This window comes from Hyperolius riggenbachi, chromosome 9 (assembly GCF_040937935.1).
Source record: "Hyperolius riggenbachi isolate aHypRig1 chromosome 9, aHypRig1.pri, whole genome shotgun sequence".
Classification (NCBI taxonomy): domain Eukaryota; kingdom Metazoa; phylum Chordata; class Amphibia; order Anura; family Hyperoliidae; genus Hyperolius; species Hyperolius riggenbachi.
Window position 1 is genome coordinate 57836636 of NC_090654.1, and position 20962 is coordinate 57857597.

General features: G+C 45.2%; 2 protein-coding genes across 3 annotated transcripts in view; one reads left to right on the forward strand and one right to left on the reverse strand.

The window, feature by feature from the left end:
- Positions 1-10831, reverse strand: part of ARHGAP30 (Rho GTPase activating protein 30) — a 62074-nt gene extending 51243 nt beyond the window's left edge. Inside the window, exon 1 of one of the 2 annotated variants that reach the window (XM_068252842.1) lies at positions 10593-10831. In XM_068252842.1, coding sequence (XP_068108943.1) covers positions 10593-10698 — 106 coding nt within the window. In that variant the 5' untranslated portion in view covers positions 10699-10831. The remainder of the gene's footprint in view (positions 1-10592) is intronic. The other variant, XM_068252843.1, reaches the window with a different exon arrangement.
- The window catches only part of GGA1 (golgi associated, gamma adaptin ear containing, ARF binding protein 1), a 468858-nt gene that overhangs the window by 66197 nt on the left and 381699 nt on the right, over positions 1-20962 (forward strand). The window lies entirely within an intron of this gene.

A 20962-nucleotide genomic window follows, 5' to 3' on the forward strand; every position in this document is an offset into this window, starting at 1 on the left:
GAATGGCATGAGTACTCGTAAAATGACTCAGGGCTACCTGCTCATGGTAATTTCACCGGCATTTGCTGAATATGCCCCATTGGGGTGTACACACTAAAATGCGTTAAAGCGGACCTGAACTCAGAACTTCCTCTCTGCTCTTAAAGATAAGCAACCACATAATAATCTTTAAAGAAAAACATTTATTTGTTACAGCTTTTACAAATCTTGCAGTAAATCTGCAGTGTGTCCATTTCCTGCTTTCATGGATGCACACATAGGGTAACTTCCTGTGCTTACAAATTAGCTACTCTTCTGAGGCAGCCAGCTGACACAGCTGAGAGATCAAATTACAGTGGTGATTAGTTAAAGACGAGGGGCGTTTAGACAGGCTAAACTTTTTAAATACATACAGGGTGCATTTTTCTGTTTTCCTTCTGTCCTGTGCAATAGTTCAGGTCCACTTTAAAGGGAACCTAAACTGAGAAGGATATGGATTTTTCGTTTAAAAATAATTCCAGATGCCTGACTCTCCTGCTGATCCTGTGTCTCTAATACCTTTAGCTGCAGCCCCTGAACAGGCATGCAGATCAGGTGCTGTGACTGAAGTCAAACTGGATTAGCTGCATGCTTGTTTCAGGTGTGCGATTCAGCCACTACTGCAGCAAAAGAGATCATCAGGAGTGCCAAGCAACTGGTATTGTTTAAAAGAAAACATCCATATCCCTCTCAGTTAAGGTTCCCTTTAAGCAGAATTATGTGTGTTAAAATTCCTCTTCTTATTTAACAATCCCCTTCTACACTATCACCCCATGTAAAAGGTCGCTATCCCGCGGCAGAACACTGTGTTAACACCCCCCCCCCCCCAAATGCCCTTGGCAATGTTGGGGTAGCGCTTCCTAATAGAGGCAGAGCTTCGGGCTGTAGCTCTGCCTCTACTCCTGTCAATCAGCGCTGTTCGCCGACTCTCCCCACCCCTCTCAGTCTTCCTTCACTGAGAGTGGCGGGGGAGAGGCGGCAATTAGCGTTGATTGACACGAATGGAGGCAGAGCTACAGCTCAAAGCTCTGCCTCCCTGGGCAGCAAAATCCACAACCAGAAAAGTCGTGGATTTTTGCCCCGGTGTTTGGGGGGGTTAAACACATCGTTCTGCCGCAGGATACTGGAGTTTTAGATGGGGTGATAGTGTAGAAGGCGATTGTTAAGTAAAAAGATGAATTTTAAGAGGCTTCAGAGTCTCTTTGAAGAGACTGTAACAAATTTTTCAGCCTTAGTTCTTCTATCCTATAAGTTCCTATGCCTGTTCTAATGTGCTCTGGCTTACTGCAGCCTTTCCTAATTGCACTGTCTCTGTAATAAATCTTATCTCCTTTCCTCTGTCGTGTCTGTCGGGCTAAGGCTTGAACGTGTGGAATGTGCAGGGCTGCTTGTGATTGGATAGAAGTGATACACCCCCTCTGCAGGCCCCCTGCACACTCTGTATGACTCACACACTCTGTTTATGTGAGCCTATCACAAGCTGGATAGTTTGTTTGTAAACACTGCCTAAAACTGTTAATTACAAGCCAGGATTGCAGCAGAGAGTGGCAGAAACAGCACAGAGGGACACAGGAGAAAATAAGGAATAGAATGGTGTGCTTTTTAGTGTAAGAATATTAGAGTACAGATTCTCTTTAAGGGCTGGTGCACACCGAGCGGCTTTTTCAGCGTTTCTGCAGCCGCTTGCGGCTGCGGATCCGCTTGGTCAATGTATCTCAATAGGGTGGTGCACACCAGAGCGGGAGGCGTTTTGCAGAAACGAAAAATGCCGGGGTGAGGCATTTTTTGGATTTCGGATGCGTTTCTGCCTCAATGTTAAGTATAAGAAAAACGCAAACCGCTCTGAAAAACACCTGTTCAGAGCGGTTTTGCCGGCGTTTTTGTTACAGAAGCTGTTCAGTAACAGCTTTACTGTAACAATATATGAAATGTACTATACTGAAATCCGCTGCAGCAATCCGCAAAACGCTAGCAAAACGCCATAGAATAATAAGAAAAAGCGTTTCAAAATCTGCTAGCATTTTGCGGATCTGCTAGCGGTTTTTGGTGTGCACCAGGCCTAAGTCTTACCACATGATGAGTAAAGCAGAATGCAATACATTACACTCTATTCATCTTTTTGCTTAATGCAGTTTATTGCACACACCCCCATCGTCACATACTTTACAGAGAAAATCGTCAAAATTCAATGTGACTCGATACCACCCAGTAGCACAGCCCCTTGTTCTGGTGCACACTCCTATTCTTGATTTCTCTCTGTCATGCTTCACTCCTCTCCTCTCACTGAGCAAACACTCTCCTGTCTATTTTCCAAATCACACTCTGCACCTTAGATAAAATTCCATCCCATCCCCAAGCTCTCCTCAGCCTTCATTCCTGCACTAACAACTCTTTTCAACACCACTGAATCTGCCCATCCCCCTTCAAAAAAGGAGCCATCACACCAGTTAACTTAAAGGGAACCTAAACTGAGAAGGATATGGATTTTCTTTTTAAAATAATATCAGTTGCCTGAATCTCCTGCTGATCCTGTGTCTCTAATACTTTTAGCCACAGCCCCTCAACACGCATGCAGATCAGGTGCTCTGACTGAAGTCAGACTGGATTAGCTGCATGCTTGTTTCAGGTGTGTGGCTGCAATAGTAGGTGAATCTAAGAGATTAGCAGGACTGACAAGCAACTGGTATTGTTTAAAAGGAAACATCCATATCCCTCTCAGTTAAGGTTCCGTTTAATGTGTACCCAAGGCGGCACAAGGGGGAATTATAGGACACAGAGGCATCTTCCCTGGTCCATGACATGCCTCTGTCACCCTCTCCCATCGTGCCTCCCTGCGCTACGCTGTGAGCCTCTGAAATTACAGACAAGCAACTTGTCGGCATCTTTAGGAGAATGGGCGTCCCTAGCAGGAGATATAGTATTAGACTGAACAGAGGCGCCAAATAGGTTAAAAGCAATATCAAAAACAATACCCTGGAGTGTACCAATAAATTTAATTTGGTACTTATCCGTTAGCCGGGCGCATCCGGCAGGTGGCGCTGTTGTAGCGAATTTCATTCATGCTTAGTTAACGTAGTGCTGTGTGAATGGAAGCGCCGCAGGTGGCGCTAATTACATTGATACGGCACATAACAATAACGGTGTTAATGGGAACTAATATGTATTTCAAGTGGCCGGAACTGTTACTTAATGCAATTAAAATGAAGGCGGCGGCAATGTAACAGATGAAGCCGCCACCTTCGTCTGTTCTTCGTCTTCTTCTCCCCCTTTGCCCTCCTCTGGCTTCTATACAATGCTGGCAGCCTGCGGGGACATGCGTCTCCCCCCAGAGTCGTTCGTCGCAACAAAAACAAACAGGATTCCCTTCCGCGACGAACGACTCTGGGGGGAGACGCATGTCCCCCCCAGCTGCCAGCATTGTATAAAAGCCAGAGGAGGGCAAAGGGGGAGAAGAAGACGAAGAACAGACGAAGGTGGCGGCTTCATCTGTTACATTGCTGCCGCCTTCATTTTTAATTGCATTAAGTAACAGTTCCGGCCACTTGAAATACATATTAGTTCCCATTAACACCGTTATTGTTATGTGCCGTATCAATGCAATTAGCGCCACCTGCGGCGCTTCCATTCACACAGCACTACGTTAACTAAGCATGAATGAAATTCGCTACAACAGCGCCACCTGCCGGATGCGCCCGGCTAACGGATAAGTACCTTTAATTTTTGTTGAAATAAACAGTTGCTTGTGTCTGCTTGAAGTAGGTAAGTCCACCACTGCCTCCTAAGCATTTTTAAATACAGTATTTTAATTATTGCTTTTAACCTGTTTGGCGCCTCTGTTCAGTCTAATACTATATCATATATCCACCCTTGGTGGAGGGGGATACCCCTTTCATTCTTAACGTCTAATGAGAGCGACTTCTTAATCCTGAGTGGGGACAGGCTAATCTCCTCACCTGCTTATACAGTGGTTGCCTGGAGGTAACCCTGGTTTGTGAGTACCGTATATCTTTTACTCCTTAATATATCATTTGCCTTGACTTACTACACCATATTGGGCTCTCGGTTCTCCCTTCTTATGTAGTCCCTAGCAGGAGAGGCACTCCTGCTGAACGCCCACTGGGGACTTTCCTAACACCCCTTCCAAGGCTCTAATAGCTGCCTCTGCCTCTCCCACGTTGCTCCCCTGCCTCCCTGCACTGTCCTGTGATCAGAGACACAGAGCAGAGTTTTCAGCATCGTGACACCAAAGGTCACTGAAAGTGAAAGTGGCTGATATCTAGCCACAGGAGCGGCGGGGATTGTGGCTACCTGATCCGGCCAGCCCCATGGATCAGGTACTGTGTTTATTTTAATTAAAATTTGCCGCCTCTGGATCTATTTAAAGTGGGATTATGCTTCCAAAACTAAAATTTCAGTAACTACTCTTAGTCACACACACACACAAAAAAAGTAAAGCATTCATACACGTTTCCTCTGTATAAAAACCTTTATTTTCACTGCAGAGAGCAGGAGAAGCTTGTTTATCTCTGGACAACATATGTATCTCCGGTATCAAATGTAATCATTTCTGGCTGAAGCTCTCTGAGGCATGTGTCTTCATTCTGCCCCCTCCCTCTGCTGACACGACTTAGCTGTTGCTAGGGCGATGAGTCTGTTCAGCACAAGGAGGGGGCAGAGTGAAGATACATTTCTTAGAGAGCTTCAACTGGCAATGATTGTCTATGCCAATAAAAAAAAGAGATAAACAAGCTTTTCCTGCTCTCTGGAGTAAAAATAAAGTTTTTTACACACAGAATATTTGGTAAAGCTTTCAAATGTTCCCTTATGTAACTAAGAGTAGTTATTTAAATTTTAGTTTTGAGAGTATAATCCACGGACTGTTGAGCTGTGTGCTCAGCAAGCAGTTACCAGGCTGCAGTGAGCAGTTACCAGGCAGCAGCAAGCAGTTGTGAGAGTTTGAGAGGCATTCCACTGCCTATCAACTGTCAGTAGAAAAGAGGCCTAATGCAGATTCAAGACCTTACATTTAATAAGGTTAAATCAGAACCTTTGACTAACCTTTCATTCTGTAGTGTACATTTACAATGGTCAGTACAAAAGTAAACAAAGAGTGAGTACAAAGAGTTTACACTTTGTAACACTGTAACTCTAAAGGTCCGTACACACGCCGGACTTTAGGCAACGACGGGTCCGTCGTTGCCTCCCGCTGGGTGGGCGTGCCAGCGACAGTCCGGCGTGTGTACGCTCTGTCGTCAGACTGATACGGCTGTTCCGCGGGCGGATCGCTCAGAAACAGCCGTATCAGTCTGACGACAGAGCGTACACACGCTGGACTGTCGCTGGCACGCCCACCCAGCGGGAGGCAACGACGGACCCGTCGTTGCCTAAAGTCCGGCGTGTGTACGCTGCTTTACACTGTAAAAGCCTGATTTTCTTTTGTAGAAATAGTGATCATGTGCTTCTCTCCAAACTTAAAGGGAACCTTAACTAAACCTAAAAGAAAAAAAAAGTTTCACTTATCTGGGGCTTCCACCAGCCCCCTGTAGATGTCCTGTGCCTGCACTGTCACTCATCTGGTCCCCCGCCGTGGCTCAGTTTAGTTTTCGGCGAGCAGTGCACCTGTGCAGCGCCGCGCGCGTCCTCGATTGTGCTCCCATCCCTGTGGCCGTCTTGCACCTGAGCAGCACGTATATGTATGTAGTACTATGTGTACGTACGTACGCAGTACGCATCCTGTGCCGGTGCTAGACGGCTACAAGGACGAGAGTGCGGCCAGAGCCGAAAATGAAACTGAGCGGGAGACCGGATGATCGGTGAGTGATGGCGCGGGCACAGGATGTCCGCAGGGGCTGGTGGAAGCCCCAGGTAAGTGAAACTCTTTTTTTTTTAAGGTTCAGTTAAGGTTCCCTTTAAGAAATCCCTGTTTCAGTGGCACCTCTGGTTTGAAAGACAACACACCCTCTCCCAGGGCTCTCCCCTTTAGTAAAAAGGTCCAGGTAGTCAGTAGTAGTTTTTTTTCTTATTAACACAATTACCAAAAATGTACAGTAATCGGGGCATTTCTGGGCCTAGTAGGTTTGCCTGTATTTTTTTTTTCATTTAACTCTCATCAGCCTTTTAACAGCTGCGGCTGCCATTTTGATTGCCGTCATATACCAGTGCGATTTTAATAGTACATCCTAAATAGCAAAACGCTGACTAGATTAATTAACATTAAAAGAACTTGAAATATGGACTGATCTACCATTAAATAGATCCCTCTCTGATCAAATCTGCCCACACACTGAAGAGTGATTTCCAATAGATTTCAGCATGAAATTGTCCTGCTGCCCCTCCCCCCAGTGTATATTTGTGTCCCCCCCCCCCCCCTTATCCCCGTGTGCAGTGCTGGAGGTTCACAAGTTGCTGCAAATCTTGGCCTCCTTTGGTGTCCGGCTTCACAGCAAGTGCTTGTACCATGTGACACCAGGCACATGTAGTGATCTTGCATGTGCCACATGCAGTGGTGTAACAATATCGGCTGCAGCCTCTGCAGCCCCGTGGGTGTGAGGACACCTCTAGGGCCCGCCCAAGGTCGTTCTGGGGGGAAGGAGGGGTCGCAGCATGAGAGGAGAGTATGGCCACCTACATCAGCGGTGAGGGGGGCCACTCCCCCCTCCCTCACCACAAGCTCTCTCCTCAGCGCTCCCCCTTCAGCATTACTCAGTGGCAGCAGCGGGGCAGGAGCACAGACATACCTCCCTGCATTCCACCGCCGGAGGTTCCGCTCGCTAAGTGTCTGACGCTACTTCCTGTTTATCAGGAAGTAGCATGTGGCACTTAGAGATCGGACCTCTGCGGCGGAACACATTAAGGTATGCCTGAGTTCCTGCCCTCCGCTGCTGCCACCTATTAATGCTGGAGGGGGAACGCTGAGGGGAGAGCTCGAGGTGAGGAAGGGGGGGAGTGGCCCTCCCCGCCGATGTAGATGGCCATGCTCTCCCCTAATGCTGTGACCCCTGCTGCCCCCAAAACAGACCTGTGCGGGTCCCAGAGGGGGAGGGGCATGTACATTTTGTTGGGGGGGGGGCAATACACATTTTTGCGGGGGGGCCCAGAGATTTCTAGTTACGCCCCTGGTCACATGGTACAGGCACTTGCCGAGATTGTTCAGCGTTCCTGTTTGTTTGATCCTTTCAAATAATTTCTGCTGGAAGTCAATCAAAAGATCGATTTGGAGGCCATGTTGCGGAAGTGATTCTCTGATTATTGAATTGTAAGGTCGATCAGCACACAAAACTGAGTAATGTCTGGGCACCCTTATGGATGACCACCAGATATCAGGGATCTATCGGATCTGTGCCGCAAACTAGGAACAGGTTTTTAATAGATTTTAGTATAAAACCTAGTAAAATTTCATTGAATTGCAATATTGCACTGATTGACCCAGTGCAACGATATGGGCCGTCAATCAGCCGCCGCTCTCAACCCACCATCTTCCGTCCGGAGCGGTTAACCAATTCAACTGGTTTTGGACTGCCCGCTGCATTGATTTCTAGCAGATTAAAAGTGATTGATTGGCTGGATATCGACGGTTAAAATTGATAAGTGTATGGCCAACTTAAAGTGGGACAAACGCATTCAATAAAAATGTGTTTTCCTACTTTTTATTGCCTATATAGTAACCATACTTGCTTTTGTGCACAAGTAATATTGTCTGTCTACAAATGACAAGTTCCCAGAGTACAGTTTACCTGCTCTGAAAGATGCCATTGCATTTTATTGCAAAGCTGCTGTATTGATATTTTGAAATCTAGTAGTGATAATTTCTCACCTCTCTCTGCTTCTTAGTTCAGTACAGTTCAGTTTCAGAATGCTGATGGCTATATACTAATTTAAGCAACAAAGTAATGTAAACAAAAGTAGATGTATCACCTCTTTAGATGCGACTGCATTTGCTCAGCCACTGATAACGAATCATACAAGGTTTTGCAGACAAAAATTTGTAGATAGTCCCAATTCAGTGTTCAGCAGGGTCTTGTGTACAGGGCCCAGCCCCCCAACTTCACCCCCTTCCTGAGTGCTGTGTGCAGTGATGCTGGAGGAGTCTGCAGAGCCAGTTCTGCTGACATCAGAGGTGGACAGAGTGAGTGCAATAAGCTGAGGCTGGGAGCACACCAGGGGCTTGATTCACTAAAATGTGATAACTGCTATCACAGCAGTTATCACGCGATCTGCCGCGAGCAAAGGTTTGCGCGCGAACAGCGTTACTTCGCATGATAAGCGAAGGTTTGTGCGCGATCACATGTGCTTTTCACATGATATCACACTTTAGTGAATCGAGCCCCATGTGTGTCTGTATGTGTGAAAACATGCGAGTTTTATCACCGAAGCTAATGTAATTAATAGAGAAAATGCATGCAGTACTTTGCTGCTGTCTGTTTTATCTGCATGGGGAAAACACATTGGGCTTGATTTACTAAGAGGTGCTAACCTACTTAGCACGTCTAAAGTCTTAAGGCGCGCTAACCAGGGTGCTAAGTAGGTTAGCACCAGTTTTCTCAATCAGATCGTGCGCTAAGTAGCGCGCGCAAAGTTTTGCGCGCGCAAAGTCCTATGCGCGCCTAAGGCCCATAGGCTTTAGTGGGCACTTCGCGCGGAGCGCCCTGCGCTCTGTGCAGTGCGCGCAAAACGTTGCGCGCGGTACTTTGCGCACGATCACTACTTCTCACATTTCAACTGAGTTTAGACGTGCTAAGGGCCAGTGCTAAAGTTAGCACCGTTTTGTAAATCAAGCCCATTGAAGTGTGCACTAGCCAACTGAATAACATTGGTTCTCAGTTTACCTGTGTAGAAAGCGAGGGGGGAGGGGGCCCCATCCAAAGTTTGTAGGGGGCCCAGTGATTACTAGTTACGTCCCTGTCTTATCATATCACATATCGCCTCGGTTGCACCTTAAGTTCATGTAGCAATATAGCAAATTATTATGCTTATGTGAGGCAGGAATAACTGAGACACCCACCCCTGCCCAGGACTGGCTGGTGTGATGGAACCCTAAGAAATGTAAAAAGGAATGCTCATTGCTAAACTACATTGTTGAAAAAGTGAAAGTAAAATGTGCGTGTGATTTCTGTATTTGTGGAAGCGACACAACCCTATACTGTGATGAAGGAAGAGGGCCCAATGCAGACATTCTTGCACTACATGAGTGGATAATCCCCTTCTTTTTATAATCTGTTTTTATTAGCAAACTGCAGACGTCCCTTTGCTGAAGGATAACTCTCTGGTATCTGTATCTGTGCTGATTCGCTCAGGACCGTTGCTGAATTTGGGTGTGTCTTCGTTGTGTTAGATCACACAGACTACACCTTCCCAGGAGGTCCAGAGCAACACCAGAAAAGGGTCATAAGTACAAATCATGGGGCCCCAACAAAACTTTGATGGGGCCCCCTTAATGGAAACCAAAGCTGACGAAACATAAAAGTTTTATACAAACCTGGGGCTTCCTCCAGCCCCATAAGCTTGGATCGCTCCCACCCTCAACCTTCTGCAGCTCCGGTACCGGATCCCGTCATGTTAGCCAGTCGCGGCCAGTCTGACATAAGAGAAGTGCGCTCTTTGCGTATCTCTCCAGCAGCCGCCGATAGATACGTAGAGAGCGCACTTCTCTTGCGCAGACTGGCCACGACTGGCTGAAGTGACGGGACCCGGTACCGAAGCTGCAGAAGGCTGAGGATGGCGGCGTGGGAGTGATCCGAGCTTATGGGGCTGGAGGAAGCCCCAGGTACATATAAAACTTACAATTTGTCAGCTCTGGTACACTTTAATGTTCACAACCCCTCCCCTGCCTCACTTGGTGACTCTCACATGGGGTTCATCATACACGGGTCATAAAACAAGTGTGGCGATCAGGACCTTTACACCCAGTGTAGCCACAAAAACACCTGATCTGGAGTGTCAGAGAAAGGGAATGTTAGTAGTTGGGGCCCTCCCACTCCTCTGGGGCCCCTGTAGCCGCAGGGGCTGCTCCCCCTAGTTACATCACCCCTCAGAAACACTCATGTTTCTCCACCAGGCCATTGAGATTATAGTTCACTTAACGCTGCTGCCGATTGCTAGCTTTTCTGCCAAGTACATAACACAGTGACAGGTGTTTATTCTTGTATAGAATTGTCATTTTCTGCCGTTCTATAGAGCAGTGTTCCCCAACCCTGTCCTCAAGGCCCACCAACAGCTCTGCTGAGACACCAATTACCCCACCTGTGTATTTTTGTGGTTTCCTGCAAAACATGCGCTGTTGGTGGGCCTTGAGGACAGGGTTGGGGAACTCTGCAAATAGAGCATCTGTATGGCAGCTGATTTGTGTTTGCTTATAGTAAGACATCTCCCACTGTACAGCAACAGAGCAACCTAATACATGAATAATACAGATTGTAGGTGTGAAGAATGAGGAGACTCTTCTCATACGTTATTTTTGTTCTGGAGAACACAAAAGCAACATAAAAGAAAAACATTTTTTAAATAAAGTTACCACAGCTGTATGATACAAATAAAGCTTGAAAGTGAAAAAAAAAGTTACCATAGCTGTAACTTACCCTCCTGCCCTGACAGTTGCAGATGCTCCAGCAAATCACACCCAAACACTTTGTCCTTCACCGTCCTCTTCTTCACCTTCTGCCGGGCCTTCATGGCTAGCGACATGGCTGAAGAGTGCAAGGCTTGGGCCCTGGATGTTGGGTCCTATCATTGAATCATCAGACGCTGCATGGGCCCATACCTGATGCGATGGTGCGTCCCGGCCCTCCACACGGACTCAGTGCAGAGAAGACAGAAAAGGTTGATGTGGAAAGGAAGTGGTTGTATAGAGGAAGCAGTCTTGTTACAGAAATGATTACCAGTCTTGACGTGAAAAGCGTTGCACTGACTCCTCCTGCCCTGTTTTTGCTCTGAATTCTCTGATCAAATTTTTAGAGGAAGCTTAAGCTAGTGTCTTAAAAGCCACATCCTGTTTAGCGCATCACCGAAAACCACAGAACGTTCTCAGACTGCAGAACAGGTCCTGCCCAAATACCTGCTAGGAAGCTGGTCAGCGTGGAGAGCCTAGGGACCAGCAACCGGCCAACCATGTCATCTTTATCTGGGCAATATCACATATTGGAGTATTCTCCTTTCTAATGACCTGCTCCTTTCTCTCTCGCTCTTTATTGTAGTATAAACTTCAAAAACAGCTGAACAGGGGCATAGCTACCAATTGTGGGCACCCCAGCAAAACTTTGATGGCCCCCCCTTAATGTTCACAACCCTTCCCTTGCCTCCCTTTGATGACCATCACAGACTGGGGGCCCATCTTACAAGGGTCATACAACAAGTGTAGCCATCAGGATCTTCACACCCATAACACGTGTAGCCACAAATACACCTGATCTGGGGTATCAGAGTAAGGGAACATTAGTAGTTGGGGTCCCCACAAGCCTTTGCCCCCCCCCCCCCCCCGCAACTAAAATGCACAACTATCAAATATTTCTAATTCTAGACAGCAACTATTGCGATTTCCCTATGAGCGTAAATAGCCAGAAGATGACACAACTCAGGGGCGTAACTAGAGGGAAGCACCCCTGCGACTGCAGGGAAGCCCAGAGCTATAAGGGGGGCCCCAACTACTACTTCACTTTCTCTGATCAAGGGGTCCATCCTTCAGATCAGGTGTTTTGGAGGCAACACGATATGGATTTCCACACTTGTTTTATGACCCATGCATGCTGTGTGTCTCACAGGGTAGGCAAAGGAGAGGGCATGATTTGTAGTTACGCCCCTGACACAACTATTTAGAGATTGGGGCTTTGATGCTTCCTCAGTCTCCCCTTCACCCTGGTCTGTTGTGGTTTGTGCCTGCAGGTGACTCTGCAAGCCAACACAAGACCAGTTTGGAGGAAAGGAAGGTCAAAGGGAAACTGAGGAAGGATTTGGTACAGGTATCACAACCCTTCAATACTGTGCAGTAACCACTAGATGGCAACTGCAAAAAGACATGCTGATTGCGTACTTATTATTCAGCTGACGGGAGATTTGGGCGCAGGCTAAAGCCGATATACGGCTTAATCTGCTCCTGCACAAGTCCCGGCAGCGTTAATTACTATTCCCCCTCCAGGCCGCCATGGATAGTGGGGGAAAGATGTAATTCGGCTGCCAGCTATTGTTGATGGCTGAATTACAGTGCAGCTTAATGTGCTTTAGTACGCGCTATGCATGCCTTACATAGCAGCGCTTGCTGCCATGTAAGGAGCGTGCCTTCCTTAGTTACGCGCATTGCTTCCTTAGCAATGCGCGTAACATCAACTGTGGGTGGTCCTGCTCCTGTGAAGTATCGCTACCGCGATACTTCACTCGTGGCCGCTACTGTGTTCATTTACATAACAATGTAAATGAACAAAGTAGCGGCCGCGAGTGAAGTACAATTTTGTGCACTGTATGGGTGGTATAGCCACTAGATGGTGACCCACGTGCTTCTGAGATTCCCTAACCTATCATGTGAGTCTTTCCAGCTGCTACCACCTTGATTTCTACCAGCTCACTGTTCTGTAAAGCATACATACACATACACACATGTGCGTGGGCGCGCATGCGCACAAACACACACACCAAACACACACACACACCAAACACACACCAAATACACACACACACCAAACATACACAAACCACACACACACACACCAAACACACACACACACCAAACACACACACACCAAACATACACAAACCACACACACACACACCAAACATACACAAACCACACACACACACACCAAACACACACACACACCAAACACACACACACCAAACACACACACACCAAATACACACACACACACCAAACACACACACCAAACACACACACACACCAAACACACACACACACCAAACACACACCAAACACACACACACCAAATACACACACACACACCAACCACACACACACCAAACACACACACACCAAACACACACACCACACACACCAAACACACACACACACACACACACACACACACACACACACACACACCAAATACACACACACACACACCAAACACACATACACACCAAACACACACACACCTACACACACACACCAAATACACACACACACACCAAACACACACACACACCACACACACACACACACACACCAAACACACACACACACACACACACACACCAAACACACGCACACACACACACACACACCAAACACACACACACCACACACACACCGCACACACACACACACACACACACACACCAAAAATACACACACAGACACACCTGTAGCGCTTTAGGAGATATAGGGCCATATCCTACTAACTTTGTCTACAAGTATATTTTCAAACCCTACCAATAAAATACTTTTAAAGCTCTCAGCAAGCAATAAATTACTCAAAATGAGTTAGCTATCACCTTTTTATCTACTTTTTAGTACTTTTTTGTTCAATTGCTAAGTGCTGAAAAAATATTTTTTAGATACGTTGAAAAATAATCTCCTTGGAGAAAACTCAGGTGAAAAGTTAATAGGATATGACCCATAGTGGCTTACACACACTAATAGTAATATAAGTACAGTCAGTTTTGCTGTCTTGTTTTTTTGTCAGTCACCATCTGCCAGTTTTGGTATGTTCTGGCCCAGTAGGCAGGGAGGCATCTCTTCCCTGGACCAGACCATTCCCTGCCTTACATTTTGAGCTAGACCACTTGTTAGTGACAACCCCACTACTCGTTGAGGTTCAGAGCAGAAGCTGGTGTGACACTGCTGCTGAACACAGAGTAATGCTAGATACACACATGCGATAATTGTCATCCATCCCGGATCGGGAAATGATCCCCTTGGGCAACAGTTTGGGGCAAGGTGTAGTACAGATGCATCTCTAGCATTCAGACTAGCGCATGACAGAGCAAATTCCTGCGGGAGGGGCTGGGGGTGCGAAAAACAAAACACTGGGGATTGTGGCATGTGGTTTAGAGATGTGGGAGAAGGAGGAGCAATAGATTTCTGGTGATGGTGCACTGGGGTGGTGAAGCAGGAAAAAAGACCATTCTCTCCAAAGCCCTTTTGGAGAAAACGGTGCCGCCATAGGCGCCTATTATAAAAGCTTTTATAACACGGCAAAAAGGTAAACTTCGGTGCCTGAAGTAAAATTCGGTGACTGAAGGCACTCGATTACCGGCAAGAATTGTAAATTTCAGCGCCTGATAGGCTTTCTATCGGGCGCTGGGGCTTGCGGAAATGCAAATAGCGGCATTGAATAACGGGCGCCGGATTGTGCTTTGCTGCATATTGCGGCTTTGCGGTAGAGGGTGAGTAAAGGTTTTGGGGGTGGGTTAAGTGTTAGGCGCCACAAGGGGGGTTAGGGTTAGGTCCCACCCGGGGGTTTAGGGTTAGGCATAGGTAAAAGGAAGGTCCTGTGTGGGAGTAGGGTTAGGTTTAGCCATAATAAAATATCCGTAAATATTACCGCTATTTTACTATCACAATTCAGTAGTAGAATCTTTTTCCAGGCACCTTTTTTTCATGAACGCCTGCGGTGGCCTACAGGGGACACAGTGCTGTTGTCTGGTGATGTCACATCAGGTCCCTCTCTGATGTATTACCTTCTGTATCACCATGCTGGGGGTTGACACACAATGGCCTCGATTCATTATGACTTATCGAATTGGTTAACGACAATTCGATAAAATACCAAATTCGTTAAGTTGATTTCAGGATTCATCAAATTTATCTACAGCTGTTAGCGAGCATTCGGTAATCATTCGTTAGTGATGCGTTAAAACGGAAGAAAGTGCAATTCATGAAAATGAAAGTGGGCATGGTTTAGCATTACATTTAGGATTAGTTATCTCCTTCACTGCTCTGTCGTTATTCCTGTCAGATCATTGCTGACAGAGAAGATGGAGCCATTTGAAGCAGTTATATATCAGCTGAGAGTGATTCAAAGGCTCAGAAGGGCAAGAATAAGGTCTAGAAACATATTGATTTGCAAGAGAATGGATTTATTTGCTATACCAGGACATCGGCATTTCTCTTGAATCATCTTGTAAGAGAACACAGGCAGTGCCAGGGTTAACTAAATTGCTAGCTGCACTACATTTTTTCACAAAAGGCTCCTATCAACGCCGTAGCTGGTGAAATTGTGGGATTGTCCCAAGCCACTTCCAGAATCCTGGTCCAGGTGTTAAGCCCTATTGAGAATGTTGCTACGTAGGAATCTTATGGCCTTGTATTAAATTACCGCTGTAAAATGGAAATATCGGCACGTTACCGAATGGTTACCGAATTGTTATCAATATTTTATCGAATTCACACCGAATGCAGAAAAAACTTGATGAATACAACTAGAAATCGATAAACTTCGAATTCGGTAATTTAACAAACTGGAAAAAGTTATCTCAAAGACAATGATGAATCAAGGCCAATATCATATACCAGACAGTAAACACAGACAAGACAATTTCACATCCCAGTTATTTTTTTTTGTTTACAAATATCAGCTTCAAGTAAGAATTATTTTTGTACAAGAATTTTCGACAGAGATGATGATACCCCAATATAAATACAGCCAGTACAAAATATGTACATAACATATAACATAAATACAATAGCCTAACAGTTCTAAAAAACACAAGAAAAACAATACATGTAGTTATTTTACAAAGCTATGTACATAATGTAACTGATTCTGCTTGCTGAACATACAGTATGCATTACAGTGTCATGATTGGATGAGGAACCGTTATATAGCTTTTGTACCACTATGCAGTTGTGGTATAGAAGTACATACCTCCCTCCAGTACTCCTTCACCCCACATTTCACAATCTGTTCCTGAGACAGGCTGGCAGGATGCTGGGATTCATAACCCATCAGCCATTACCTTTCAATGATTAGACTGCTACAGCATAAAATAAACGTTAGTTGCTTCAGAATACCACCATCATTATTGCTGCTTGTACATGGGCTGCATGTTGGCCAGCTGACAGATCAAAAGAATGGGTGGTTAAAGTGTACCCGAGGCATCATGTGACATGACAAGATAAACATGCGTATGTACAGTGCAAAATATATTAATAACCAGGCTGTTTCTTTCTTTTAATTTTCTGCCTGAAAGAGTTAATTTTCAGGCATGCAAGTGACAGCCTCTCTCTTGTCGGGAAAATAGTAAGCCTCATTGATGAGCAAATTACAGCCATAAAAGTTTTCCTGGCAGATTACAACTTCCGAGGGGGCAGATTACAACTTCTGAGGGCAGGGGAGAGATAGAAAAAGATCAATAGTTCATGTATCTTAACTCTGGGATATTTAATAGGTTGCCATTGAGCAGAGACAATAAAACCTACCAAATCTAATTTGTAAACATTTAAATATAAAATAAAACCATGGGGTATCTAAAAAAGTCTTTTTTAGGAGTAGGATGATAAATAAATACAGTTATTTATCTCATCAGATTATTTTCACCTCGGGTTCAGTAAATACTATGAATACTATAGGACCTGTGGCACCATTCTTACCATGGACAATAGCAGTTAGTAATCAATGAGTGGAGTACACTTTATTAATGATTCCTACCATGCAAAACACATGTTGGTAATAGTTACCACTGTAACACCAATGCAGAGGTGCCTGGCTCTTCTACTGACCACATATGCTATTGCTCCATTGTTATTGCCTGATGAAGGGGGATCAAACCTGTGAAACGCGTTGCATATTTGGAGTTCATAAATAAAATATATTGACTGTCTTTACTACAGTCGTTGTGTGTCTACTTGGAGGAGGTGAGTCCACCACTACCTCCTCTATTTACCAAGAATTAGTTTTTTAAGATCATTTAGTTTCCTTTTATCCTTTTGGCGCCTCTGTTCTCTTGCATACCAATGCAGTGGCTGATGTGGGGCCCTGGGCCCAGCTTCAGCCACTCCAACATCCATTCTTATGCCACTGTCCTGGGGTGTTGCCAGTATTATAGAGTACAATAGAGATTATTATAGAGTTTTAATTAGTAACTGATCTGTTTTCTGAAGAATCAAGGTTACTGAAAACCAGGGTTATAGCTGATCCATTTCCAAATCCTTGTCTTACAAATATGGTCTGCTGGTGTCTACTCGTAGTGACAGTGTGTGCAGTGATGTGACCCATGCCAACTGGATATCACTGCAATCATATTGGTGAAGGACTGATTCTCAAGCAGGTGTAATGCTTAGTTTTGACCCAGAGGTCAGTCCCTTAACTCATACATTACTGAGACACATCAATCTTGATAGGAGGGTAAAACTTATCACCTGATTGACTTTCATGTTGAAAGCCCCCCTGGCCAATAGCCCTGATTGTTTCCGAGGATGTAATACACATTTGGAGGACATTGCAGGGGCGTAGCAATAGGGGTTGCAGAGGTTGCGACCGTATCGGGGCCCTTGGGCCAGAGGGGCCCCAAAGGGCCCTCCCTAAACTGCAGTATTAGCTCTCTATTGGTCCTGTGCTCATAATAATCACTCCTATAGATAGTGGTAATCCTGAAAGAGAATCTGTACTGTAAAATTCTTACAATAAAAAGCATACCATTCTATTCATTATGTTCTCCTGTGCCCCTCTGTGCTGTTTCTGCCACTCCCTGCTGCAATCCTGGCTTGTAATTGGCATTTTTATGCAGTGTTTACAAACAAAAGACATAGCAAGTGATACGCTGAGAGTAGCTCAGTGTGTGAGTCATACAGAGTGTGCAGGGGGCCTGGAGAGGGTGTGTATAGCTTCTATCCAATCACAAGCAGCACAGCACTTTCCAGCCTGACTGCCTCAGCCCGACACAGCCGACAGAGGAGAGAAGATTAGATCATATAACAGAGATAATACAGCTACTGTGCAGCATTAAAGCAGAGCACATTAGAACAGCTATAGGAACATATAGGATAGAAGAAATAACGCTCAAAATTTTGTTACAGATTCTCTTTAACATACTGTTCCCCATACCATTCTTGTTCCAGAGATTACAGAGACGCCAATCAGAATAAAATGCACTAAAAAATCATAAAATGGATTGTATTAAATGATCTACCACCCCAATAATGACACTAATTATAATAATCTTAATAATTAATTTTTACTCCCGCAAATTTTTGCAACGCGTTTCGCAGGTCTGTAGCCCGCTCCCTCAGGCAGTATAAATCAGGAGCAACTGAAGTGTCACCAAAACGATTATTATAATTAGTGTCATTATTGGGGTGGTAGATCTTCCAATACCCCCCTTTTTATGAATTTTTAGTGCATTTTATTCTGATTGGCACCTCTGTAATCTCTCGAACAGAATGATATCCACTGGTTGGATGGGTGTGATCACTCTATTCTGTCTACGGAGAGCGACTTCTTAGCCTGAGAGGGGACAGGCCTAATTTCCCCGCAAGCGCTACTAGTGGTTGCCTACATCCGGCAACCCATATTTGTGAGTATTATACTTCAGATTGTTTATTCATCAAATCACAATAACACACTATTGGGGCTCTCGATTCTCCTATCCCATTCTTGCTCCTCTGACACTGTAGTTGCCATTGGCAGGTTTTGGTGCGCCGTATCAATTGTTATTTATAGAATGCGTGGGGGGCCCCATTGTAAAACTTGCATCGGGGCCCACAGCTCCTTAGCTACGTCACTGAGAAATTGCTAAAATGTTGAAGATTGTGAGCTAGACTTCTCCAGCCTACATATACAGTCCTGAACATGAAAATCCACAAAAACATACTGTGAGAAAGGTGGCCGTGTAAAAAAGCATTTACAATATCAGTACAAACTACTCCAATATATCTTTCTAGCTGCAAAGCAAATTAAAGCACACACTTTGTACCCCTTCTCTATCCAGTTTAATTATGACTTGTGGTTGGATTATGGTCCTTGAGAAGGCTACACTATGGGACAAGATGAAAAAGTGTGGTTGCCTATCTTCCGTTTTAGCTTCTAAGTTGATGTGATGGTGAAAATCTGCAAATACTGAGCCTAGCTCAGTATTTAGCTTCTAGTTAGCAGAATTGTTGTTGGGAATATCACTTTTTCTGTTTGGCCTACTTTTCCTTCAGTCCTGTCTTTCTTTCTTTTTTTATTCTGCTATTATTGTTAATTGTTATAGGTAGGGTCAGCTTCTGGGGCCCATTTCCAGAGTACACGTGGTTATGTTTCCTATGGATGAACGGACATGGTGTATGGATCCTCATGCATATATCCAGTGGGATTCCACAGTTTGGGCAACCTTGTTAATTGTCATGATTTTCCTGTATACATCGTTGGTTGTCCCATATTATAGCCTTCTCAATGCGAATATGTATTTAATTATACTACTACTTGTAAGATGTTGTTTCTGGGCTAATATTATTGGACTATCTCAACCTAAAGACATGTGCGCCTCTGGGCTACTGCTCCACCTGATGGTATCATATCCACAGTTCAAGCAGCAGGGACAGCCATACTATCCCAGGAAAAGAAAACATATATAAGTAGATAAATACTTGTTCTTACATAACATATGTATTATACTGTCCACATTCTGATTTCAGTGAATAAACATTTATGATTGTATTGGAATGCTGGAAATGCAGGGTCAGGTTGTAGACTGCATAATAAACACAGAGCAGTGGGTATATGGAAATTGATTTTATGGCCGACAATCCCACTTTCAGGCTATATTTTACTGTTAGAGTGTTTTTCTATTTCACATGAAAACTGCTGATAAGAACACTGAGACACAAGGATGGATTCTCGCTGGTAGTCACGTGTCCCTGCATCATCTGCTGTCACTATTAAACAGGAATGAAAATAACGCAACAAAAGAGGATCCATTATATGTGAGTCCCTTCTATAAAACACTACTGAACATTCCTCTGTAATGAAGAAAGGCCATTGGCTGGCACACATTCCAGGTCTGTTTCACAACAGATTCCCCACGGATGAGTCATAATGACATGGGCACAGAACTTCCTCTTCTGATAGTGAAAACACTCCTCACAAGAGATGATTAATGACATGCAAATATTTCATCCTTTGTATGCAAATGAGTGCATCTCGTCACTGTGACACCGTATCCATGTGCTGTAAAGGCGCTGTCTGTAGCCTAGTCGTTGGGAGTCTTCCCATCAGCGTGAAGAAAGGACGCCACACGCTGAGACAGAGAGGGCGGAGGCGAAACGCAGTGGCAAATTTAAGCAAAAGTTAAACATTTGTGTCATGACCAAAAGGTGGCAATGCAGTGTCTGCAACGAACATGGCCATTTACCGTGCATAAGATACCATAATGACATTGGCACCGATTCTTTCTCTGCCCAGGCCACCATGAGCCTAGAGCCGCCTACTCCAGAGTCTTTCCGTGTCCTCTTTGAGACCGCCGCTGCTCAAGACCCTCTGGAAACTCGCAACCGCACTCCTCTTCGTGCGCAAGCGCGGCCGTGCTGCACGTACAGTATGTGAATCCAGCGTTGTCTACGCTGTAGCACGGAACAACTTCGGCTTACTGAGCAAGCGTGGCCGTGCTTACGCATACTCTGTACATGTCAGAGATAAGTAGAATCTGCTATATGTAGCCCTATAAGCATCAATGCCTTTTCCTACCCTCACAGATCATCCTACAGGAAGCAGAGGGTTGTGTGCAGTGCCTGAGCCTCTAGCTGTACTGGCATAGGCTGTTGGGAAGAAATTGCTATTCTCAGCTCTGTATCTGTGGCACTTTCTGCTCAGAGGCTGTTTACTTCTGTACAGCACTGTTTCCAGAAGTCCGAAGGCCGTGTGAGTTCCCTGTGCCCTTCTCTGACATCATATGTGCTGAGGTAGACAGTCTCTCGGGGGAGACACTGCCACATGTAGCATAATACTGTAAGTGCCTGTGAGAGCTGCTGTCTCAGTAAGCAATTTGTCTGATCACAGCTGACTCAACCCACCTGGTTTCCTCC